At 41.0% G+C, this 25,972-nt stretch overlaps 1 protein-coding gene across 1 annotated transcript in view; it reads right to left on the reverse strand.

The window, feature by feature from the left end:
• Nucleotides 1-10,103: 10,103 nt before the first annotated feature.
• The window catches only part of SUN3 (Sad1 and UNC84 domain containing 3), a 77,599-nt gene continuing 61,730 nt past the window's right edge, over nucleotides 10,104-25,972 (reverse strand). The window contains exons 8-12 of the mRNA XM_029286880.1: nucleotides 25,525-25,623; nucleotides 21,126-21,242; nucleotides 13,554-13,721; nucleotides 11,938-12,030; nucleotides 10,104-10,253 (exon numbers count right to left, since the gene is read on the reverse strand). Coding sequence (XP_029142713.1) covers nucleotides 10,104-10,253; nucleotides 11,938-12,030; nucleotides 13,554-13,721; nucleotides 21,126-21,242; nucleotides 25,525-25,623 — 627 coding nt within the window. The remainder of the gene's footprint in view (nucleotides 10,254-11,937; nucleotides 12,031-13,553; nucleotides 13,722-21,125; nucleotides 21,243-25,524; nucleotides 25,624-25,972) is intronic.

Here is a 25,972-nt window from a genome sequence, read left to right on the forward strand (position 1 = left end):
TTGGCATATAGGTGGACAGCTCACAGTTTCTTTAAAACCGCTCTGACTAGGTTGACATGTTCCTCTTTGGATTCAGTGAAGATAAGGATGTTGTCTAGATAAACCAGGACCCCCTTAAATAGGTGCTCCCTTAGTACCTTGTTGATTAATTGCATAAATACTGTGGGGGCCCCTTATAGTCCAAACGGCAAAATTTTGAATTGGTAGCATCCCATTGGGCAATTAAATGCGGTTTTCCATTCATCCCCTTCCTTAATCCTAACGTGGTAATACGCTTCCCTTATATCTAGTTTAGTGAAAATTCTTCCTTTCGAGAGGTGGGATAACATGTCCTTCATGAGGGGTAGGGGGTATAGGTTACTTTCACTGATTGCATTCAGGGAGTGGTAATCCACGCACAAGCATAAAGTGCTGTCCTTCTTCTCTCTAAAGAGGACTTTAGGCTTGGCAGGTTCAATAAACCCACTTTCTAGGTTTTTATTTATGAATCTTTCCATTTCCTCCTTCTCCTTAGGGCTCATAGAGTATAGTCTCAGCTTTGGGAGTTTTGCCCAGGCTTGAATTCTATGGTACAATCTGTAGGTTGGTGAGGGGGTAGCTCATCCGCCCTCTCCTCACTGAAAACTTCAGCAAGGTCTTGGTATTCCTCTGGTATTTTTGGGTAGCCCCTTTTCTTTTCCCATTGATGCTTTCTCCGTTCCTAAATTTGGTAGGGCTCCTTGGGGTTTTAAGTTTGCCGGATCCCCCTTCGGGAAATTGAGTTCTGCCATCCTCCAATTCACCCAGGGGTTCCATTTCTTTAACCATTCCAGCCCTAGGATCACTGGGCATTCCATGCCTAGAGTCACTACAAACGTTATATCTTCCTCATGGTTCCCCAGGATAGGCGGACTGGCAAACTGGCTAGGGTAGCTGGCACCCCCCTGCTATGGACCCATCTAACTGGCCAAATGAGAGTGGTTGTTTCAGCCTCCTCACCGGAATGCCCAAGTTCCCCACTAGTGTTGAGCTAATGAGGCAGCGGGTGCAGCCAGAGTCTATTAAGGCTTTCACTTTGACAGCTTTGGGTATGAAGGAAGCTAATATAGTCACTGTCTTGAGGATGGGTGTGATTTGTCCACTTACCAGGGGTTTGCCCTATGAGCTGTCATCCGAGGTGTCCACTGGCCCTGCGCTGTAGGCCGGAGTTCCCTCCCCATGTTTGGCAGGTGTTGGGGACTCTACAGCCTCTATCACTCTCATGGTGGGTTCGTTTGGCTTGGCTGCAGACTTCCCTGATTTCCTGGCCGGTGATCGGTCTGGGTTGCGCTGAGGGGCTTTCGAACAGCATTCTATGGCGCAATGCCCCTCTCTCCCGCATTTGAAACAGCCCGTTGACTTCTTGGCCATAGCTGGTGGTTTCGTCAGCTCGAGTGCAGCTCAGGAGGCGAGCGGTCCCATGGTCTTCCGCGGTGGTGTCTCTTCAGTAGGTTGATCTCTGCTTCCTTCACCAGGGTGTACCATTCATTGAGTTGGCATGGGTCCCCTTGAGGTAGGCAAGCATCATACAGTTAGTAGTTTAGGCCATCCTTGAAATGGCTAAGGAGGATGTCTTCTGGCCAGTTCAGCTTGTTGGCAATGGCCTGGAATTCTTGTATATATTCGGCTACCGGGCATCTGCCCTGCCTCACCATCTTGATTCTCTCACGGGCCTTTCAATCAGCCAGGGGGTCCTTGAATCACCTTCTCAGAGAGGACATGAAGCGATTGAAGTTGTTGAGCTCTGGGGTATTGGAATCATGCAGGTTCACCATCCAGTCTGTGGCTGCCCCATCCATAGTGAATTGCACGATACGGATACGGGCTTTATTACTGGGGATGCCCCATCCATATTCTTCCATGTAGCTGAGGACTTGGGTTAGGAAGAACCCCAAGCGTGGCGGTTCTCCCCTGAATTTCGCATCCAGTGGCAGGAATCTTTGGATGGATCAATGCCTTCACTGCCGACGGTATTGTCTCCTGTCCTGATTGCCATCTGTGGGTCAGCGGGGAGCGGGTTTGCTGAGGTGGTAGCTGCTGCTTCAGTGGACGTCCCTGGGCCCACAGTTTCCGATTCCCCATCCATTTCTCTCCAGCTGCAGCTCCAGGTGCTGGTGCAGCCGCGGGGTTCAGATTTCTCCTCCCCTAGAGAGCCAAGGGTTCTTTTTATCAGGTCAATAGCTTTTTCTAGGATCCAGTTCAAGTGCTGTGCACAACTTCCTTCCTCTTCGCTAACGTGCAGGGATTTCTCCATCTCTTGCTTCCATTTAAGTTGGTGGCTACCCCGTCTCAGAGTCACCTTCCTCGATCTCTTTTCCCACTCATCTTTCTTGCCAACACCCATTGACCACCAAGGTTTGGGGTCGCGCATTTCCACCACTTCTTCTCCTGAGGAGTATGACGTCTTGGATCCCGATAGCTGGCGGGATCCCGGTTGGGGGGAAGGCTCCCTTTCTACGGGATTTTCTCCCTTCCCTGCCTCATCGTCTGACATTGTACTTTTTGCAAAGTCCCCCGGTAAGGTTCTTCCTTCCAGGTTGACTATTACTGCAGATCCTGTCTAATGTAAGGACCCACTTGAATCCCACATCTTAAAAAAGCAGAACTCTTGGAAACAATTTCTTCCAACAGGAACTTTTATTAAGAGTACTTGATAGCAGGCATAATAGACAGGATCTGAGGGATTTCTTTACAGATCGATTACTTTAAAGTGTCCCTAAGCAAACCCCACCCCACAGTTCATCCAGACGATTCAGACCAGCCAATCCCCAGGTGTTAGGTCTATTGTGGGAGCGAGGAGATAACATCAATCCAGCTCTGTTTGTAGTGTGATGTTCCACAGCTCTTCACACCTCCTTTTGAGAACGGAGAGATAAGCCAGGTCCCAGAGATTTGTACTTCTCCCCCCCCCCTTTTCCTAGCTGCCCGGTTAGGGAGAAGAAGGTTCAGAGAGATGCATAGTGCAGGAGGCAATTTGTTACATTGTAATGGATAGCAGACACGGAGTCAGTAAACAAAAGGTTACATTGTGGCGAATAGAGGAAGTGAAAGCAATAAACCCGCATGCATATCCCCCCTCTCCCTTGGAAGTATGCCAGAATCCAGGGAAAGGTGAAAATTGATTTTATATCAGAAGAGATAGATAGAAATGAAATATAACTGGATTCTGACAGGTTCATCTCTTACTTTTCTCAAAATCTCATCTCTTGTAGATCTTTTAAGACAGGGATTTCAAGCTCAATTTCATTGAGGGCCGCATCAGCATTGTGGTTGCCATCAGGGGGCCAGGTGGGCATGGCTGGCATGGGCATGGCCTATTGGGTGGGGCATGGCTGATATGAGCTTTACCTACTGGGTGGGCATGGCCAACTCAACATCACTCATGTCAGGGGCACCTGTGCGGGCCTGGGCAGGACAGGGACGGATCCGAAGGCCTCCGGTGGAAGGGGGGTGGGACCGGGACGAGCGCCGGGGCATGGTCCACTGCAGGAGCCTCACTGAGCCTCAGGCTGTGCACAGGGTGCCTGGACGATGGCACGGACTGCCTGGAGCCTTGGGCAGTGGAGGTCAAGTGCCCAGCCCGACCCTTGAGCTCCCATGGCACCAGGACCCTACAGCCCTGCCTAGCCTAGCCGCACTTCCCCTAGGGGGTGCCCACCTGCACTTACCTCCTCAAGGCTGCTGCTGCTGTGCTCCCTCTCCTTGACCAGGTTGCTCATGGTGGGTGCAGGAGGACAAAGTGCATAGGTCAATGGGAGGCCCACTCCCTCTCCATGCCAGGAGATCTGGCTTTGTAACCAAAGCATCCCAGCAATAGGATGGGAGACCACCAGGGAATGGCAAAAGGGCAACAGGGCTGCTGGTGGCCAAGTGCTAAGGCAGGACTTCCCTCAGACCCTCCTTCCCTCCCTCTTATTCCAATCTCCTTCCTTCCTTCCTTTCCTTCCTTTCCTTCCTTCCTTTCTTCTCTCCTTCCTTCCCTTTCTTTCTTCCTGTTTCCCTCCCCTCCTTTCTTCCTTCCCTCCTTCTCTCTGTGCCCAGGAAGGGACGAGTGGATGGAGAGAGCTTGGCAGCACTTCTCTCAAAGAATAAGAGTTGGAAGAGACCTTTGAGGTCTTTAGTCCAATCTCAAAAGCCTCCAGTGATGGAGCATCCACAACTTCTGAAGGCAAACCTTTTCACTGATTTTCACAAGTCCTTAGTTCTAGGCTGGTTTTCTTCTTGATTAGTTTCCATCTATTATTGCCTTCTGATGCTTTGGAAAATAGGTTGACCCCTTCTTCTCTGTGGCAGCCATCAAATATTGGAACAGTGCTATCATGTCACCACCCCTAGTCCTTTTCACTAATCTAGACATACTCAATTCCCACAAGCATTTGTCATATATTTTAGCCTCCAGATCCCTAATAATCTTTGTTTACCATCCATTTAGACCAGATGGTGCCCCTGGTTTGATTTATAGAACAGTGGCCACAAACAGAGCCTTCTCAGAGACAGCACCCCAATTATAGAACTTTCTCCCAAGGAAAATATGAACAGTGCATCCCTCATCCATTTAGATGCAATTCCAAACACACTGTTCAGCCAGGCATATGTAGAATAACAACACATTTTATGGTCAAACAGCACTAAGTAAATTACTACTAATATTTTTCTTTCTTAAAATACACACTTTTAATATTGTTTTAAGCAGTGCTAATGATACTTTACAATAGCTGTTTTTGAGAGTTTTCTTGTAAACCACCCTGGATTTCTCAGAAACTTTTAATTTCAAATTAGATGTTGGTTTAATAAATTAGGCAGAAGAAACAAATGTTTAAATACATCTAAATCCCACAGACCTACTGCCTCCTAGGTGCATACTACAGAGAAAATAAGGCATTGCATTTCTAGCAAGCATAGCCGCAGGATGATGGGAACTGTGGTCCATGACACCCAAAAGATATTAGTTTGGGTAAGGCTGGATTAAATTATAAAAGAGCAGATGAGGGAAAGTAGGAGCAAGAAACACCTTCCATGTTTCTGACAAAATAATTGGCGGGAGGAGTTGACTCGGCCTTTTAATTTCAACTCACATCAATTCCTCTTAACTTCCCATTCAATCCAAAGAGTTCTATTATTGTCTAGATTTTAGGGAGGGGAGGAGGCAAGAATAGACCGGAAAGTCAATCTGCGAGTTTGCTCTCTCGCCTGCCTACACACCACCTTCCCGACACAGCATGTGTGTATGTGTGTGAGAAACAGAGAGAGACATCCCCTTTTTGTAAGTTTGCTTACTCTGCAATGCTCCCCATTCTCCACACTTTCACTTCCCTGCTGGCTCGCTCGCTCTCTCTCTCTCTCTCTCTCTCTCTCTCTCTCTCTCTCTCTCTCTCTCTCTCTCTCTCTCTCTCTCTCTCACACACACACACACACACACAGAGAGAGAGAGAGAGAGAGAGAGAGAGAGAGAGAGAGAGAGAGAGAGAGAGAGAAACCTTCCTGCTTTCTCCCCCTTCTCGTCCTTTTCCTCCAGCTGCACCTGAACAGAGCAGGAGGAGGTTAAAAAAAAGAGAAAGGTGGAAGCTCCTCTTTTTTGTAACACCTTGGCTTCCTTCTCCTCCTCTTCCCCTCCTGGATCTCTCTCTGTCTCTGTCTCTTTGTCTCTCTGTCTCTGTCTCTCTCTCCCTCACACACACACACACACAGAGAGAGAGAGAGAGAGAGAGAGAGAGAGAGAGAGAGAGAGAGAGAGAGAGAGAGAGAGAGAGAGAAACCCTTCCTGCTTTCTCCCCCTTCTCGTCCTTTTCCTCCAGCTGCACCTGAATGGAGCAGGAGGAGGTTAAAAAAAAAGAGAACAGGGGTGGGAGAAAGGTGGAAGCTCCTCTTTTTTGTAACACTTTGGCTTCCGCTTCCTCCTCTTCCTCTTCTGGCTCTTTCTCTGTCTCTGTCTCTTTGTCTCTTTGTCTCTCTGTCTCTGTCTCTCTTTCTCTCTCTCTCTCTCTCTCTCTCTCACACACACACACAGACAGAAACCCTCCTGCTTTCTCCTCCTTTTCATCCTTTTCGTCCTTTTCGTCCTTTTCCTCCAGTTGCACCTGAACGGAGTGGGAGGAAGTTAAAAAAAGAGAGAAGGGGTGGAAGAATGGGGGAAGCTCTCCTTTTTTGTAACACCTCAGCTTCCTCCTGCTCCTCTTCCACTCCTGGCTCTCTTTCTCTCTGTCTCTGTCTGTCTGTCTGTCTGTCTCTCTCTCTCTCTCTCTCCCTCTCTCTCTCTCTCTCTCTTTCTCACACACACACACACACACACAGAGAGAGAGAGAGAGAGAGAGAGAGAGAGAGAGAGAGAGAGAGAGAGAGAGAGAGAGAGAGAAACCCTTTCTGCTTTCTCCTCCTTCTCACCCTTTCTTTCCAGCCACCACAGAGTTTCACATTGCCGGCTACCAGCAGTTCCAGGCTGCGGCCTTGCATAATTGCTGCATTCCCCTCTCCGGCCCTATCACATGGCGGAGAGGGCGACTGGGAGCCGGCCGATGCTCGGCTTGTGCAACCCTGCGCTCACATCTCCGTGCCTTTCATCCCACAGGTTGGGCATGCTAGGCTTACACAACACCATGGCCCAAGTGAGGAAAGGTGTGGCATGGTGTGGCAAAGCAAAGCCAGACGAGGAAAAGCCCCGCAAAGTGGGGTGTGGCCAGGCATGACAGGGTTAGGCTGGGAGGGGCAGGGCAGGCTGAGGCAAATGAGCTACAGCTCCTGCTGCACCCCACCAGCCCCTGAGTGCTCACCGTTTCCTGTGCGTGCGCCAGGGCGCCCAGCTGGGTTGGGGTGGGGTAGGGCTGGAGCAGTGGGGGACGGTCCCTTGCCATTTCTGGGATAGCCCCGGTGGCCCAAATCTGGGCCCTCTCCGGGCCAGATCCAGCCTGTGGGCCTTGTATTTGACATGTCTGTTTTAAGAAATCTAACATGCACTTCCCTAGGCACTTTATTTCTTTTGGCGTAATTTGAATTGACTTGATAGATCTGATCTAATTCTTCTTTTATTTGCAGTTCCTAAAGCGTCTGCCAGTAACTCAGTTATCAAATCTAGAAGATTCTCTTTCTTATCTTCTATTATATTCTGGAATCTTAAAAAGTATGAGGCCTTTTCCATTTCTATGACCACTAACAAATCTTCTAATTCTCCATTTATTTGCATCAATTTTTGATTTTCATCTTTTAAGGCTTCTAGTTTCTGATCAACCTCTGCTGACTTATCTTCTATTTTTTGAATTATTTGCTGGTTATCTGTTTAAAATTTTCAATTTGGGAATCTATATTATTAATTTTTTGATTCATTTTGTCAAGATCACTTTTCAATTCTTCATGGTTTTTCATTGTTACTGCCTCTGAGCAGCATTAGCCTCTTGAATTGCTTGCAAAATTGCTTGGGTATCTTTCTGGAGGATGTCTGTCTTCTCTTGCTGGAGCATTGTAGTAATTGATCTCTGATATACAGGACTTGCAGAAGTCGAGGCAGGAGCAGAGGATCCTTTTTCCCCAAGTTTGGATAAGTTTGAGATGCTCATCTTTATCTTTAATTCATATATTATAATCCACCAAATAGCCAGATGGCCAAATTTTATAATCCAATGAGCTCCTAATAATTAGGAGAGGCAAACCATAAAAATATTTAAAGGTAATAAAGGAGAAAGCAAAAAAAATATAGCAGCAGGGCAAGGAAAAAAAGGAGGGAAGTGCTCCCCCAAAAAGGAAAAGCAAAAAAGCAAAAATGCCAAGATTATAATCCACCAAATTCTTTTCTAGGAAATTTCTTGATATTCACTTCTTCAAAGACAGCTTATAATAGTTCCAAAACACGCTGTATTTGTAATCCAGGGAAGTCAGATGGCTCCCAATACTATTTTATTTATAATTATAGTCTATCTTGTAAAACCAGGCAAACCAAAGAAGATCTTTCTTTCTCAAGCAAAGTTTTCAAGGACCTTCAGATAAGCAATGTCTGGGCATACAGCCAAATTTTAATCTAAGTTAACTCAGGGGAAACTAGACATAATTCTCAATTTCACCACAAGATGGCACTAACCGTTCATTCCCACCACGTTGAAGAAAAAAATAAATAAATAAAAATAAAGGTAATTTAAAGATTTAAAAAGTAAAAATTGTAATGGCTTTCAAACAAAAAGTAAACACAAAGAATTCTATAGAGCCAGAAGCTTCCCAAATTATCCTTTTGTGCCTCAGACAGCTTTGCAATATGATAAGTTTTTAGTTTGCCAAAAACTTAAACTGCCGCTTGTAATTCAGGAGGGGGGGTAAAAAAAAGTTCCACCCCCTCCCTAAACCTAAAGATTTTGCTTTCAAGCTGTAGAAATGCTAATCGCCAAGCCAGTATCCACTTGTAGAGAGAGAGGAAAAGGTATTCTCACCCAGATCAGCTGTTTGCTGCCGCTTTAAGTTTCTTCGTCTCCGACAAGCAGCTGGTAATGGCGGACCACATGAATGTGGTCAGCCTTTCTTCCTGCCGGTTCCAAGGGCTTCTTTATTATGGTAGAAGGGGAACAACATTTCGAAATTAAAGAAATCTTGGACTCCAGGAAATACCATGGCTCCACTCAATACCTAGTGGCATGGAAACACCTCCTATCCTCCCAAAATGAGTGGGTCCACAAACGCCACATTTAAGCCCCTAAACTGCTTAAAAAATTCCACTCCAAATACCCGAACAAGCCTGATTAACCTATGCATATCTTTCTCTCTATGTCTCCACAGGTGGACCTCTCTTTTTTTTAAGGGAGGCAGGATGTCAGAACCCATATTCTAAGGGGTTCTTTTCTATCTTTAACTCATACTCTAATCTTTCTATACTTCTGGGTTCTGCCATGCTCCTGGAGGGGAGGAGGGAAAGCACTGTGGATTATTGCTCTGGTTTTCTCTATCGCTACACTGTAACACTTTGCTCTTTCTGCATACTTCCTCTGTGAACTATCTCTCCCCTTGATGTCAGCTAGAAAGAGGGGGGAGAAGAAAGGAATGTGCCTCTGGCAACTGGTTTATCTCCTCATTCGGAAGGGAAGGTGTGAAGAGCTGACAAAACATTGCTGCAACCCTGAGACAGCCTGGCATTATCTGCTCTTTCCCACAATAGACTTAACACCTGGAGATTGGCCCATGTGAACTGACTGGATGAACTTTGGGGTGGGGTTTGCTTGGGACACTTTTAACCTATTGATCTGAGCGGGAAACCTTCAGATCCTGTCTATTATGCCTGCTATCAGCTTCTCCTAATAAAAGTTCCTTTTGGAAGAAACCGCTTTCACAGTTCTGTTTTCTTAGGATAAGGTTTTGGCCCTGACAATAAGTCTCGGGCCACAGAGAAATCTAATTTATTGTCTTCCTATGTGGTAATGTTTTCATATATTTTTCTCCCTGAAGCCATCAATAGTCACAAATATTTAAAATCGTTTATTATATCTATGCTACAGGTAGTTCTCAACTTACTATCGTGTTCATTTAAAATGACAATAAAGCTATTCTATTCTGTTCTGTTCTATTCTATATCTATTTGTGTAGTAACTATCTGAACTTACAATGGCACTGAAAAAAGCAACATAATCATTTTTCACATAATCATTGCAGCATCTCCATGGTCACATAATTCAAATTCGGACACTTGGCAATTGGCTCATATTTATGATGGTTGCAGTGACTTGGGGTCATGTGATTATCTTTTGCGAGCTTCTGACAATCAAAGTCAATGGGGAAACCAGATGTACTTAACAACCATGTTACTAACTTAACAACTGCAGCGATTCACTTAACAACTGTGGCAAGAAAGGTCGTAAAATGGGGCAAAATTCACTTAACAAATGCCTTTCTTAGGAATAGGAAATTTAGGCTCAGTTGTGATCATAAGCCGAGGGCTACCTATATTTCATAATAGAAATAGAAACAGAAATACTATTATGAAATAATATACCTAATATGCTCTACTATAATGTACTAAAAAAGAATAGATCAGCTTCCTAGAATGCATTTTTCCATTTTAGTTATAGAATGAGAAGCTTGGCAAAATTACAATAACTTGTCATTGGACTGCTATCACTTCATCTTTTATTAGCATGATCATCTACAGAATTCTTAGATGAACTTGGATCGCCATGCACTCTAAGCCGATAAATGCAAGTATATTTAGGATGACCCCAGTTGTTTATTACTTTCAGCTTTATGTATCTCATTAATTCAGAAGATTCATTCTGAAAAAGAGAAATTTTTTTAATTCTGCCATTGCTTAATTAATGTGATTAAAAGTTATTACAGATAATACATTTTTCTTGCAATATGTCTGGTCTGCATAGAATGCTAACATAAAAATAGCATATGTAGGAATATTCACAACTTGCCTCAAGCATTCACCTCCACATTCTCTGCCCACATAATTGGAAGGAATAACAGTCATGACTTTATTTTAAAAGATTCTTGGTTTAATGCAGCTGATTTAACCAACTATAAAAAATCACTAGAATAAACAAAATGCATACAGCATATAAAAGCCAGGATTCTTTCTGAAGTTATTTACTTTGCAGATTCTTATTTTAAATTAACAATTCCTGATCTGCATTAAAACAGTATTTATTTATTTCAATTATTTCTATATCATTGTCCCTTCCAACTCCATCATCATCACATTATTATTATTATTATTATTATTATTATTATTATTATTATTATTATTTGCTAAATTGATCATTTTGCAACTATTCAATATGAAAATGGACCCTCAAAATGTACTTCTGACCCAGTCCTGGAGTTCCGACAGCTGATCCACCCCATGATCAGATGGCAGCATTTTGGGAACTCAGAAACTTGCTTGCATCTATAGTTGTTGCAGCTTCCTGCTGTCACATGATCACAATTCACATTTTTATAGAAAACTGGCATTTACATCTGGTTTCTGGCAAAAATCACCTATAGCAAACAATGGGTTCATCTAACTATGGTGTTTAATAACCATGGTGTTTGCTTAACGACTGCTGCAAAAAAGGTTGTAAAAATTGGGTCAGTCATGTGTGATGACCTGTTTTATGATTACTTGACCGTGTAGTAAAATAAAACATTAGAACCAAAACAATAGTAATAAATACACAGAATGTGCACTCGTCCCCTGAATTTTTTCAGGAAAATCATTGTTTAGATTAAAGACCATGAGTGTGGCTACTGTTCTGACCTTAGGATAGAGCTATTCCATAATCCAGGGACTGCAACAAAATAATGTGTCTACAAATCCTTGCCCCCAATCTCTCCAAATGGAGGACTTTTAACAAATGGGGGTACTAATGATGGCATGCACTAAATGATTTGATTCCATGAGGAAGATGATCCCAAAGCTTCCTAAGAACCAAAATCATATAGGCCAGGCATGTCAAACTCGCAGGCTGTGGACCACATCCGGCCTGCACAGGCCATGCCTACCCCGTTGCTGCAAAGGTGAAAACCCCCTGATATGTCACCATATGGCCCGCATTGCAATCGGGCTTTCCACCCCTGATGTAGGTCTTTATGGGTAATAAATCAAATCATTTAGTGCAAGCCATCATTAGTACCCCCAGATGTTATGTGGTTATGGTGATTCTCATCTGCCAATAAATAAGAATCTGCCAAAGTAAAGTTCTAATAATTCCTTCTTCTGCCAGGCAAAAAAGTAGGATATGTTCAAGTGTGGCATTTCATGTAGGCATCTCACTATTCATTCCTTTAGCACTAGATCAGGATTTAATGTCAAGAGGAATTAACCTAGCTAGAGATTCTTTTTTTTAATCCTATGGAAAATCATGATGATTATATAGTTATGCTAACTATATGGATTATTATAACTGTCCCCTTGATCAATAGCAATGTTTATTAAAATTGTGTGGAAATTTCCCAACAACTTCTACATACTTTCAACTGGAATGTTTGAATTAAGAATCCTTCCATGTCATATGTAAACTGACCCAAGAAAGTTCCTTGTTTCTCCTCTTCTGCTTTTAGTCCCTTTTGGAAGAAAGGATTTATTACTAACAATCATGACCTCATAGAATATTCCATAAAAGTAGAAGAAAGACAAAGATTTTAACCATTTTGGAATCCAATCTGACATACGTAGCTAGTCAAATTGTGGAGAAGCATTTTTAAGTCATTAATATGAGACCGTTCATGGCTTACTGGCTATTTATTAAAGATCCACTGATATCCTAATTAAAGAATCAATTATTTACCTGTAGAGTTATCATCAACTTAATACTCAGAAATACAAAGCAAAAAATTATTATTTTTAGTTCACATATTTCAGCAATATACAGTATAGTTCTGTTTAATCATTTTTATCCTGAAAAATGCCAATATAGGATGAACATTTATACAGTGCCTTTGAAAGACCAATTTAGTCTGAAATACATTGGAGTACAGTATGTGTGTTTATGTATCTATATGTACAGAGATGTGTACACACATACAAAGTTTCTCTTCAATGACCATTGGACGTTTCCATTATATTTTGTGCCATCCACACATTAGCTTTGATAATTACATTTGACTGTAATTAAATAATATAAAGTGATAGCTTTGTTTTGTCAATTTTATTTCAGAAAGCACTGTAAGACTTACTCTAATTAATGAATTAAGGCAATTTAGAATAGAAAGTTAAATCTAATTTGTTCTCCTTCATCATTCTAGCCCATTATTAACTTTGTGCCATGCTCAAGAAACCTTTCTTTTTTATAGTTAGGTGGCAAGAAGCAGTAGAACTAAATCATTACTGTAATATGCTACATGCACTCCATGCCAAAGCTATGTTACTTCCTGAGTCATTCCATATAAAGTTAAACAGAATGAAGGAACTCAAGCTTTCAAAGGACTATATTTCAGCAAGAGGGGCTAAATTTATATTCCATAGTACTTGAGGGCAGGATGAGAAGTAATGGGTAGAAACTCGTTAAAAGGAAATCTTTCAACTCTTATGATTCTATGATTGTGTGTATGATTGTCAAGATCTTTGAATATAAAAGACTTCATGCAAAATGTGCTTTTGTATTAGTTGGTTGGGTTTGCCACTACCATTTGTAAAATATGAGCTATAGTTTAGTATGTTGTATGAAGCTAATCAGTTGTATCTAACCAACAATCACAGTGAAGAAACTATAATTATAACAAAATGTTCAGAAATTCTTTCAACTAATCAGTTACAGTATTGGTAAAATCGAGATTGTTAATGTTAAAATTGTTTGTTCATTAGTCTAATGACATAATAAATGAATGTAAAATAAAGTATGTATACCATATTGGGATATAAAATTGGGACATTGGGATATAAAATATATTGGGATACATATAAAAGCATAATATGATGTAAAAAATATTCAGTGAAATGATCTTAATACAATCATCCTCTTGGTAGTTGATCCCAATCTGACCTAGAGAGGAATCTCTCAATCCTAAAACAATAACAATCATAGAAATGCAAGTTGCAAGTTAATTTTTACTTAAATTTAGTAAATAAATTAGACCATGATGCTTACATAAATAGCAAAATCTTTGGGAGCACTAGAGATCTTGTCTATGGGGGAGACTTTCTTAGATATATGTTGTATTGTAACAGCTCTTGGAATAATTTCCTTAGCTAATCTGATAACAGTTTCAGCTTGACTTCCAGGAAAAGACCAGCAATTTCCAAGGTGATAACTGGGCTTAAAGAGAATAAAGAGAAAATTCTGAATAATTTAAGTATTCTACTGTATAAATCCTATAACTCAGTCAATTAAAGAGGATTTAATTATTAGAGTAGAGTAGAGTAGAGTAGAGTAGAGTAGAGTAGAGTAGAGTAGAGTAGAGTAGAGTAGAGTAGAATAGAATAGAATAGAATAGAATAGAATCTGGAAGGGACCTTGGAGATATTCTAGTCCAGCTCCCCGCTCAAGCAGGAGAACCTATACCATCTCAGACAAGTGACTGTCCAATCTCTTCTTAAAAACCTCCAGTGATGGAGCACCCACGATTTCTGAAGGCAAGCTGTTCCACTGGTTAATTGTCCTCACTGTTAGGAACTTTCTCCTTAATTCCAGGTTGCTTCTCTCTTTCATCAGTTTCCAACCATTGTTTCTTGTCCTGCCCTCTGATGCTTTGGAGATTAATTTGATTCCCCTCTTCTTTGTGGCAGCCTCTCAAATACTGGAATACTGCTATTATGTCACCCCTATTTTTTCTTTTCTTTAGACTAGCCCACGGGTCGGCAATCTGTGGCTCAGGAGCCGCATGTGGCTCTTTGAGCCTTCTCCTGCAGCTCCCAGCCTCCTCTGCCATTTGCAGAGAGAAAGACAGAGACAGAGAGAGGCACTTGTGCTTCCCTGCTTTCCCCCCCTCTCTCTCTCCCTCTCTCTCTTTCTCTCTCTCTCTCTGTGTTTGTGTGTGTGTGTAAAAAAGAGAGTGGCCTCATGCTGTTTCGATGAGCTGACAAGTTATTGGGCGGGGTTCCTCCCTTTGCTGCGTCTCTGCAGGAAGCAGGAAGCAGGAAGGGCAGGAGAGAGCCAGCCCAATAATGTGTGTCAGCTTGTTGGAGAAGAGCCTGAAGCCAGTTTGCCAGGTGAGCAGAAGATTAGAGAGAGGGAAAGGGGGGAGAGAGGGAGAGAGAGGGGGGGGGAAAGAGAGAAAGAGAGAGGGGGGGAGAGAAAGAGAGAGAGGGAGAGAAAGGGAGAGAGAGAGGGAGAGAGTGAGGGGGAGAGAGAGGGAGAGAGAAAAAGAGAGGGAGAGAAAAGAGAGAAAGAGAAAGAGAGAGAGAGGAAAGAGAGAAAGAGTGAGAGAGAGAGGAAAGAAAAAGAGAGAGGGAGAGGGAGAGGGAAGAGAGAAAGAGAGAAAGATGGAGACTAAAGAGAGAGGGAGAGAAAGAGAGAGGGAGAGAGAGGGAGAAAGGAAAGAGAAAGAGAGAAAGAGAGAGGAAAGAGAGAAAGAGAGAAAGAGAGAGGGAGAGAGGGAGAGTAAAGAAAGAGAGAGAGGGAGACTAAAGAGAGGGAGAGAAAGAGAGGGAGAGAGAGAGGAAAGAGAGAGAGAGAGAGAGAGAGAGAGAGAGAGAGAGAGAGAGAGAGAGAGAGAGAGAGGGAGAGGGAGAGGGAGAGGGAGAGAGAGAGAGAACTCATGGACAGCAGCCTCTATTTCATTTTAATTAAACTCTTCAATCAAGGTCCCCACCCCTTGTGCGCACATGCGTGCGCACACAAGTTTTGCGACTCCCAGTGTTTTCTTTTCTCTGGGAAACGGGTCCAAGTGGCTCTTTGAGTGTTTAAGGTTGCAGACCCCTGGACTAGCCAGACCCAAGTCCAGCAGTTGTTCTTCATATGTTTTAGACTCCAAGTCTTTGATCATCTTAGTTGCTCTTCTCTGAACTTTTTCAAAGGTCTCAACATCTTTTTTGTAATATGGTGACCAAAATTGGTTATTAATACTCCGTGTAATCTTGATTCTATGCCTCTGTTTATACAACCCAGGATTGTATTAGCTTTTTTGGCTGCTACTACACACTGCTGGCTCATAGTCAAGTGATTGTCTACTAGGACTCCAAGGTCCCTCTCACAGTTACTGTTTTTGAGCCAGGTCTCACTTAATCTGTGCTTATATCTTTGATTTTTCCTACCTAAATGTAAAACTTTGCTTTTCTCTACATTAAAACTCATTTTGTTGGATAGGGCCCATTGTTCAAGTTTGTCAAGATCTTTTTGAATCCTGAGCTTGTCTTCTGGGGTGTTGGTTATTCCTGCCAGTTTAGTGTCATCTGCAAATATGATGGGTTCCCCTTCTATTCCTTCATCTAAGTCATTGATGAAGATATTGAAGAGTACTGGGCCTAACATGGAACCTTGTGGTACTCCACTGCTTACTTCTCTCCATGTGGATGTAGTACCATTGAGGACTACTCGTTGAGTATGGTTTGTCAGCCAGCTACAAATCCATCAGTTGGCTATTCCACCTTTTCCTAGCTTACCAAGCAGTAGATTGTCATCTACTTTGTCGGATGCCTTACTGAAATCTAAGTATACTATGTCCACAGCGTTTTTCTGGTCTACTAATTTAGTCACTTTATCAAAGAATGAAATAAGATTGGTTTGGCATGATCTGTTTTTAACAAACCTGTTTGTTTGTTTCTAGATGTTCACAGATCTGTTTTTTGATTATCTTTTCCAGTATCTTCCCAGGTATTGAGGTTAGGCTGATTGGTCTGTAGTTTCCTGGTTCTGTTTTTTCCCCCCTTTCTTGAAGATGGGAACCACATCAGCCTTTTTCCAATCCTCAGGTACTTCCCCAGTGCTCCACAATTTTTGAAAGATATGGTATAATGGTTCTGGGATAACATCTGCCAGTTCCTTCAGAACTCTGGGATGTAATCTGTTGGGTCCTGGTGATTTCTATTTGTCAAGGTCAGATTGGTGTTCTCTTACCATTTTCTTGCTTATTTTATTTTAATTTTTGTTTCCAGTTTGTCTTTCGCAGTATTTTTTTTGGTATGTTGTACTGTAATTTCTTTTTGTGTGAAGACTGATGCAAAGGATGAGTTAAGCAGCTCTGCTTTCTTCCTATTGCTTCTTACTTCCTTACCATTTTCTCTCTGTGGTGAACTTAGATTCCTTGACTTTTTTCTTGTTATTAATCTGTTGAAGGAAACTTTTTTTATTATCCTTGATTTCTGTTGCAAGTCTTTGTTCATTCTGAGCCTTTGCTTTCCTGACTTCGTCTTTGCATATTCTGGCTGTCTGCTGATAATCAGCCTTAGTTATGTGTCCCTCTTTTCATTTTCTGCACTTGTCCGTTTTGTCTTTCAATTTGTCTGAGAGATCTTTGTGCAGCCATGCTGGTTTCTTCTTGACTTGTTTTTCTTTTTCAGTAGTATTCTGCTGGACCGGGCTTTTATTATAGCATTTTTCAGAGTTTCCCATGCTTCTTGAATTGTTTTCCTTTTAGGATTTTTATCCATGGAATCTTTTCTAGGTTCTCTCAGAGTTTGTTAAAATCAGCTCTTCTGAAGTTTAAGACATTGGTTGAATTATTTTCTATTTCTTGCATTATATTGTTTGCATTATATTGAATTCCAGTTCTGGTAACTTCAACTCCTTCTATCACTTCTTCTCTATTAGTAAGAATTGGGTCTTTAAGGGAAAATTTTTATAAAATGTTTTATAGGTGGCATCTGGATCCTCAAAAATTGTCTTGTATGTACCCCAATTTACAACCTAAGTGTTGGAGATGTGGCAATTTAGATGCATCTTATTTTCATATTTGGTGGACATGTAGGGAAGTTAAAGCATTTTGGATTAAGATATGGTGGAATATTCAAAATATTTTTAAGAAAAAGATAAAGTTTAAGCCGCAGATATTTTTGTTGGGTATTATGGAAGACTTGGATGCAAAAGAAATGGAATTGATGTTGAATTTTATAACTGCTGCAAGACTATTAGTAGCTCAATATTGGAAAATGGAACATTTACCTACTATAGAAGAATAGTCATTTAAAGTCTCGAATTTAGCAGAAATGGCCAAGATTTCCGCTTATGTGAAGGATCACTCGCAAGAAAGATATATTTTGGTTTGGAGAAGATGAATAGATTATATTGAGCGTAAATATGGGACTAACAAATATCATTTGGTTTTTGAGTATATTTTAGAGTATTATGGTTGTATAAAGGTTAGAATATTTTATTTAGTATTATGTTTAATTATTAAAGTGTTATTATTATTGTTTTTAATAATTGTACTGTTTAAAAGAGAGTTAAAGGAGGTTATAGATATGTTATTTTAATAGTTGATTAATGTTAATTAGAGTATGATTATGTTATTGTTAACCCTGTGATTGGCACTGGGAAGTGAGGGGAGAGGGAGGGGGGTGGAAGGGTGGGAAGGGGAAGGGAGGGATTTATATTGTAAAATTTTATAAATTTTTTAATAAAAAAAAAAGAATTGGGTCCAGTATAGCTTTACTTCTAGTTCCCTCCTCTACCTTTTGGATGACAAAGTTGTCAGCGCGGTTGGTTAGGAATCTGTTTGATCTCCCGCTCGCTGCAGAGTTTGTCTCCCATCTTATAACTGGGTAGTTGAAATCTCCCATTACTATTGTGGTATGCTTACTACATATATTTGTTAACTGGTTGGCAAAGAGTCCATCTATTTCTTCTGATTGGTTGGGTGGCCTATAGTATACCCCTATGGCAATGTCACTTTTTCTTCTTTTTATAGTGACCCATAAGTATTCTGGAGGGCTTTTATCTTTGAACATGTGCATTTCTGTAGTATTCTCTTACATATAGTGCAAGTCCCCCTTCTCTTTTTGTAGTTCTGTTTCTTTTGAACAATTTGTATCCATCCATCAGTCCATTCCAATCATGGGTTTCATCCCACCAGGTTTCTATAACACCAACTATGTCATATCCACCCTCATGTACTATTGTTTCTAGTTCACCCTGTTTGTTCTCCAACTTTGAGCATTAATATATAAACATTTAAGACTTTTATGTCTGTCCATCGGTATGTTTCCTGGATCTCCTGATTGTTGTTTGATTTTTTCTTTTTTCTCATCACTCCCTACCTCTTTGTTTGATTTGTTTTCTTGGGATTTATGATTGGTTTTGTTTTCTAATGGTTGGTCACCTTTCCCTCTCAATTTTAGTTTAAAGCTCTTCTAATGAGTTGGGCCAGTCTTTTTCTGAGTACATTTTCCCTGTTTTCATGAAGAATCAAGAGTCCTTCGCACAGGAAGTGCAGTCCATGATCCAGGAAACCAAAGTTTTCTTGACGACACCAATCCTTTAGCCAATGGTTTATTTCTAGAATTCTTTTTTCCCTCAATGGGTGTTGCCCTTTTGTTGGGAGTACTGATGAGAACAATACTTGTGCTCCTAGCTCCTTAACTTTATTGCCTAGCTCAAGGGTCCTCAAACTTTTTAAACAGGCCAGTTCATTGTCCCTCAGACTGTTGGGAGGGTGGACTACAGTTTGAAAAAAAAAGATTATAGAACAATGTAAAATCAAGTATAATATGAAAAAATGAAACAAGAAAAATGAATTGGTTAATTATTTGAATTAGTTTTTAAGTGAAGAAAATATACAACATTTCCAGTGAATCCACACATGTTTTGTTTGGGAACGCAACTGCTGGTTTTTCCACAAATAGTTTTTGAGTTGTGGGAAGAAGGCAGAAGTTTTCCTCCCTCACGTGTTTTTGGTTTTTTTGTAACATATTTTATTGATTTTTTTAAACATAAATCAATAATTGGTGAACAGTGTGTTGTCTGTGTTACATTTGTAAAGCAATCACTAACAATTCATTTCTATAATCCATAATCCACATAATAGTTTTAGTTGATTTCCTCTTTTCCCAAAATATCCTCTTTTGCAAACATTTGAGTTAATACAATTCTTATTGTTTTAATAGATGACAATTAAAGATATATATTTTTCCCAGTAGTCCTAAAAATAATAATCACATCAATATAATATTTATTTTCTATCCGGTCATTCTGGTTGCCTTATCATAGATCCTGTTACAGTCCTTATTTTAATTTGTTTCTTCCACCAAATTCGAGATATTCTTACTGATTAAGATTTTATCAAAAATTAATTACATTTAAGAATTGGGATATTTGGAATTGTTTCTTTGCTAGGTGTCTGCCTGTTTTCTTTGAGGGGGAGGTTGTGGGTCTGTGTATTTCCATCTAGGGGGAGAAATCGATTGCTCAGTTTTAATGGGGCTGCTTCTGGTTGGGTTAGATTGGGCAGTAGGGATTTGTTAGATGTACACTGTTTCTTCCTTTGATTGTTGTGTTTCCTTTTATGTGTGACATGCCTCCATTTATCTTCCTCCAAGGGTTTATCAGTAGGGTCAAATCCTCTGGGAGTTGTTTGTCCCTTGTTTAGTTCAGTTTGGGTATACCTTTCTTTCATAAATTGGAGTTTGGCTAGAGTTGCCTCTAGATCCCTTACTTTTTCCTCTACTAGTTCACATAGTTTATATTTAATGCATGTATAATTTGGGTGTTTTGGGGCATAAGCACATGCATGGAATATGTATTGCATACCACAATAGTATACATCGCCTGTTCCATGAATTTGTTATTTGAAGATCCCTCTTTTATGTTTGGTGTATGTGCTTTGCTGTTAGCCATGCTTTCACCTTCTCTGTTCTAAGTAATTATGCCTATTTTTTTTTCTATTCTATGTTTTGCAAATCAAAATAGCATTGGTTTCTTTTCCAAGGGTCTACTGTGCCATTGCCATTCACAGTCCCTGGCCTACTGGTCTACTGCCTTTCACAGTTCCTGGTCTATTGGTCTGCTGCCATTCGCAATCCCTGTCTACTGGTCTGCTTCGGTTTGCAGTCCGCGGTCTACTGGTCTGCTTCTATTTGCAGTCCCCAGTCTAGTGGTCTGCTGCCATTTGTAGTCCCCAATCTGCTGCCTTTCACAGTCCCCAGTCTACTTCTGTCCACAGCACCCAGTTTACTGCCGCTTGCAGTCCCCGGTCTACTGTCATTCACACCACCTGGTCTACTGCTGTTTGCAGCACCCAGTCTATGCCGTTCACAGTCCCTGGTCTACTGTCGCTTGCAGCACCTGATCTACTGCCTTCATTTTGGTTTCTATAGTTTAAGCTTCTGTTTAATTAATGATGTTTATTATATGAGGGGTTTTTTTGAACATCAGTTGGAACACTTTAGTGTTAGCTTTAGTTCAGGCAAATCAGAAACTTCCAAGAACCCAATCAAGACTCATTTCTTTAAACTAATCAACTAGAACCCATGCCACATGCTAAATAAATAAACTAGAACCAATCACAAACCAAGAATCAAGAACTTGCACTCCAAAAATGGCAATCGGGATGGGCCATAAAGAACCAATCAGAAAGCAGCTTGCCTAAAAGCCAATCTGAATTCAAGACATGTAGATATAACGACTGGAGCCCAAGCAGTTGCCTTTGGTTTGCATAGCATATCCCTTTGCCTCTAAAGATTCTAGCCACAGTTGCCAGTAAAATCTCAAGGAATCTGTTCTCCAACTTACAGTCACTGAAGCCTGAAGCCCAGCACTATCTTCCAAATACTTTATGTTTACTTATACCTGAAGAATTACATCTGGTGGTTTCACAAAAGGGAATATAATGAGTGACATCAAGGAATAGTTTCCATCAGGATAGTGGTAGCTTCTAGTGGTTCTGGACTGAACAATAGTGGCACCTAGAATTACATTGTATTACAATTAAATATCTCATCATTTATCTATTTTAATGGATACAAAAAAATACATTTTTTAATACAAAAAAAATTCAGGCATATAAGACTAATGCCATTTGTTAGTAAAGAGAGTCCAGATAATATAATTTCTTTTACAGTTTATGTACAACAAACAATTAGCAAACTCCTCCAATACAAAATATTGGGGATGGGAGATTTCCATCATCAGTGAAGAATAACAGAGAATATACACTGGGGAATAAGCCATTTGCAATGTATATTTATATTTATCCAGATCACTAAAAGCCACATTTGGGGTGATTTTGGTATTATTGTTGCTTAGTTTATTATTACAGAGATAAGTTCTACCATGCATTTTAAATGCAACCAGATGACATAAAATTATTAGCTGCATCTAAAATACATCTACCTTGGAATTTAATCTGAGTGAAATGCTATGGCTGCCTAAAATAGAAAAAAGAGAAATGTTTAATGGGCTACAGTTCTCTTATGCCTGTCATGTTTGAAGCTCTAGGGCATGGGTCAGCAACCTGCAGCTCAAGAGCAGCATGCGGCTCTTTGAGCCTTCTCCTGCGGCTCCCAGCCTCCTCTGCCATTTGCAGAGACAGAGACAGAGAGAGGCACTTGAGCTTCCCTTCTCTCTCTCTCTCTCTCCCTCCCCCCCCCTCTCTCTGTGTATAAAAGAGAGAGTGGCCCCACCCTGTTCTCCAACGAGCTGACAAGCTTATTGGGCAGGGCTCCTGCCTTGGCTGCATCTCTGCAGGAAATAGGAAGCAGGAAGCAAGAAGGGCAGGAAAAAGCCAGCCCAATAAGAATGTGTGTCAGCTTGTTGGAGAACAGCTTGAAGCCAACTTGCCAGGTGAGCAGAAGATCAGAGAGACAGATAGAGGGGAGAGAGAGAGAAAGAAAGAGAAGAGGGAGAGGGAGAGAGAGAGAGAGAAAGAAAGAGAAAGAGAGAGAAAAGAAAGAGAGAGAAAGAGAGGAAGAGAGAGGGAGAGGAAAGAGAGTGAGCGAGAGAGAGAAAGAGAGGGTGAGAGAGTGAGGGAGAGGAAAGAGAAAGAAAGAGAGAGGAAAGAAAGAAATAGAAAGGGAGAGGAAAGAGAGAGAGGGAGGGAGAGAAAGAGAGTGAAAGAAAGAGAGAGAAAGAGAGAAGAGAGAGGAACGCGAGAGAAAGAGAGGGAGAGAGAGGGAAAGGAAAGAGAGTGAGAGAAAGAGAAAGAGGGAGAGGAAAGAGAGAGAGAAAGAGAGAGGGAGAGGAAAGAGAAAGAGAGAGGGGGGAGGAGAGAGAAAGAGAGAGAGTGGGAAAGGAAAGAGAGGGAGAGGAAGAGGGAGAGAGAGAAAGAGAGGGAGAGAGAAAGAGGTAGAGAAAGAGAGAGCGGGAGAGAGAGAAACAGAGGGGAGAGAGAGAGATGGAGAGGAAAAAGAGAGAAAGAGAGAGAGGGATAGAAAGAGAGACGGGGAGAAAGAGAAAGAGAGGTAGAGAGAGAGAGAGAAAGGAAAGAGAGAGAAAGAGAGGGAGAGAGAGGGAAAGGAAAGAGAGTGAGAGAAAGAGAAAGAGGGAGAGGAAAGAGAAAGAGAGAAAGAGAGAGGGAGAGGAAAGAGAAAGAGAGAGGGGGAGGAGAGAGAGAGAAAGAGAGAGAGTGGGAGAGGAAAGAGAGGGAGAGGGAGAGGGAGAGAGAGAGGGAGAGGGAGAGAGAGAAAGAGAGAGAGGAAGAGAGGGGGAGGAAAGAGAGAGGTAGAGAGGAAAGAGAGCAAGAAAGAGAGGGAGAGAGAAAGAGGGAGAGAAAGAGAGAGAGGGAGAGAGAGAAAGAGAGGGGAGAGAGAGGGAGAGGAAAGAGAGAGAAAGAGAGAGAGGGATAGAAAGAGAGACAGGGGGAGAAAGAGAGGTAGAGAGAGAGAGAGAGAGAAAGGAAAGAGAGAGAGGGAGAGGAGAGAAAGAGAAAGAGGGGGGGAGAGGAAAGAGAGAGAGAGAGAGAGAGAGAGAGAGAGAGAGAGAGAGAGAGAGAGAGAGAGAGAACTCATGCACAGCAGCCTCTATTTCTTTTTAATTAAACTTTCCAATCAAGTTTCCCCCCCTTTGTGTGCACGCGCATGCATGTACAAGTTTTGCAGCTCCCAGTGTTTTCTTTTCTCTGGGAAATGGGTCCCACAGGGTCTTTGAGTGTTTAACGTTGCAGACCCCTGCTCTAGGGTATTCCTAAAGTTCATTCTTTTAGGAATAAATCTAAAAAGACAGTGGATGTGAATATTTTCTGATAAGCATTTAGTAAGAAAGCTGGAAACTTTTCTATCAATTTGCAACTATGCTTGCACAATTTCATAGTGAACCTCTTAGAACTTGTAAAATATGTGCAAAATGCTTTTGAAGACTTTTCAGATATTGTAGTTGATATTGATACTAATAAACTATATTGTTAAAAGTAATAGTATAATGATTACATGAAATACTTTGACATTTTTTTAAATTTAACAACTGAAATACACATTATAGTTTATACTAATTAAAGCTGTATTATAAATGAATAGTAGGGATTTCCAAAATCTAATTATGTAGTACATTATTAAAATAGTATAATGATTACATGAAATACTTGACATTTGTTTTAACAACTGAAATACACATTATACTTTATACTAATTAAAACTGTATTATATACTGTATGAATAGTAGGGATTTCCAAAATCTAATTATATAGTTTGGAGAGGGCTGTGTCCTGAGTCCACTACTGTTCACCTTGATGACCCACACTGCTGTGCCAAATCTGCTAGGAATCATATTGTGAAGTATGCAGATGACACGGCAGTGGTGGGACTTATCAGAGATGACAATGAAGATGCTTATAGGGAAGAGGTGAAGGCTCTGGTAGACTGGTGCAATAAAAGTAACCTGGTTCTAAATGTTAATAAAACAAAGGATATCATTGTAGATTTTAGAAAGAGCCAGCATAGTCATATTCCACTCAGTATCAAGTAGGCAGCTGTAGAGGTGGTCAACAGTATTAAGTATCTGGGGGAGCAGATAACTAACAATCTTACTTGGTCTCTCCACACGTCATCCATAGTGAAGCATACAATGTGTATGCATTTCCTGTGTTGGATGAGGAGTTCACATCTTTCTCCTTCTGTCTTGGCCACTTTTTACAGAGGCACAATTGAAAGCATTTTAACAAACTGCATCACTGTCTGGATTGGTGGCACCAGTGCCTCAGACAGAAAGTCCATACAGAGAATGGTAAGGACAGCCGAGAAGATCATAGGAAGCTCACTTTTAATAATAATAATAATAATAATAATAATAATAATAATAATAATAATAATAATAATAATAATAATAGTTGGAAGGGACCTTGGAGGTCATCAAATCCAACCCCCTGCTCAGGCAGGAACCCTACACTATTTCAGACAAATGGTTGTCTAGTCTCTTCTTAAAAACTTCCAGTGTTGGAGCATTCACCGCTTCTGGAGGCANACTGCTATCATGTCCCCCCTCGTCCTTCTCTTCGTTAAACTAGACATACCCAATTCCAGCAACCGTTCCTTATATGTTTTAGCCTCCAGTCCCCTAATCATCTTTGTTGCTCTTCTCTGTACTCTTTCTAGAGTCTCAGCATCTTTTTTACAGCGTGGTGACCAAAACTGGATGCAGTATTCCAAGTGTAGCCTTACTAGGGCATTGTAAAGTGGTATTAATACTTCACGTGATCTTGATTCTATCCCTCTGTTAATGCAGCCCAGCACTGTGTTGGCTTTTTTGGCAGCTACAGCACACTGCTGGCTCATATTTAAGTGATTGTCCACTAGGACTCCGAGGTCCAGTTTTCATTTTCCTGATATTCAGGATGCTGCTTATAAACCCTATGTGCTTAGAGCTCAAAGCATTGTTAGAGACCCCACACACCCACTTTACAATCTGTTTCTGTTGCTCCCCTCTGGGAGGAGGTTTCGAAGTATTTCCAGCAGGACTACCAGATTCTGCAATAGCTTCGTTCCCTATCCCATCCATCTGGTAAACTTGCAAGATTCGTTTTTCTCGCCATGCACATGTATACATAACCTGAACTAGACTGTTGTTTCTCTGTGTCATATAATATATGTAGGTATATGCATAATTCTGTATTTATTTGTTGTCATATTTATGTAGTGTATATTGTAGGGTGACCCTTTGAGAGCTGTATGCAATGAAATGTCAATTTAATGTATGCCGATTAGTGTCCATTCAAAGTGACAATAAAGTTATTATTCTATTATTCTATTCTATTCTAATAGCTGCTGCAAATACCTGCAGATTGGAGTGCATAATCTGTCATCTGAACAACATCTTCATCCAACTTTTGTTCTAATTTTTTAAGAATTATTTCAATACTCTGTCATGGATAAAAGGTAAAATTACAACTCATACATTTATTACATCTATAAGTTTGGGAAAATTTAGAAAAGGAGCCAGAAATGATTTTTAAAAATAAACCCGAACATTACTGCAACTTTTCAGAAATATTGTATCACATACATCACTTATGACATGAATTGCTATTCCACAAGTGGCACAAGTAATAAAAAGTGATACACAAATACAGAATAGAAAAGTCTATAGATCATGCCTTCAGTCTGCTTGACTTCACTGTGCTGTTGCCAGTAAAGTTGCCAGTTTGAGCTGGAAGACTAACTAAAAGAACATGAACAAGATTACTAGCATGCCAGGATTTGATTTGGTGA

This window comes from Protobothrops mucrosquamatus, unplaced genomic scaffold (assembly GCF_001527695.2).
Source record: "Protobothrops mucrosquamatus isolate PMUCROS unplaced genomic scaffold, P.Mucros_1.0 scaffold_231, whole genome shotgun sequence".
NCBI lineage: Eukaryota > Metazoa > Chordata > Lepidosauria > Squamata > Viperidae > Protobothrops > Protobothrops mucrosquamatus.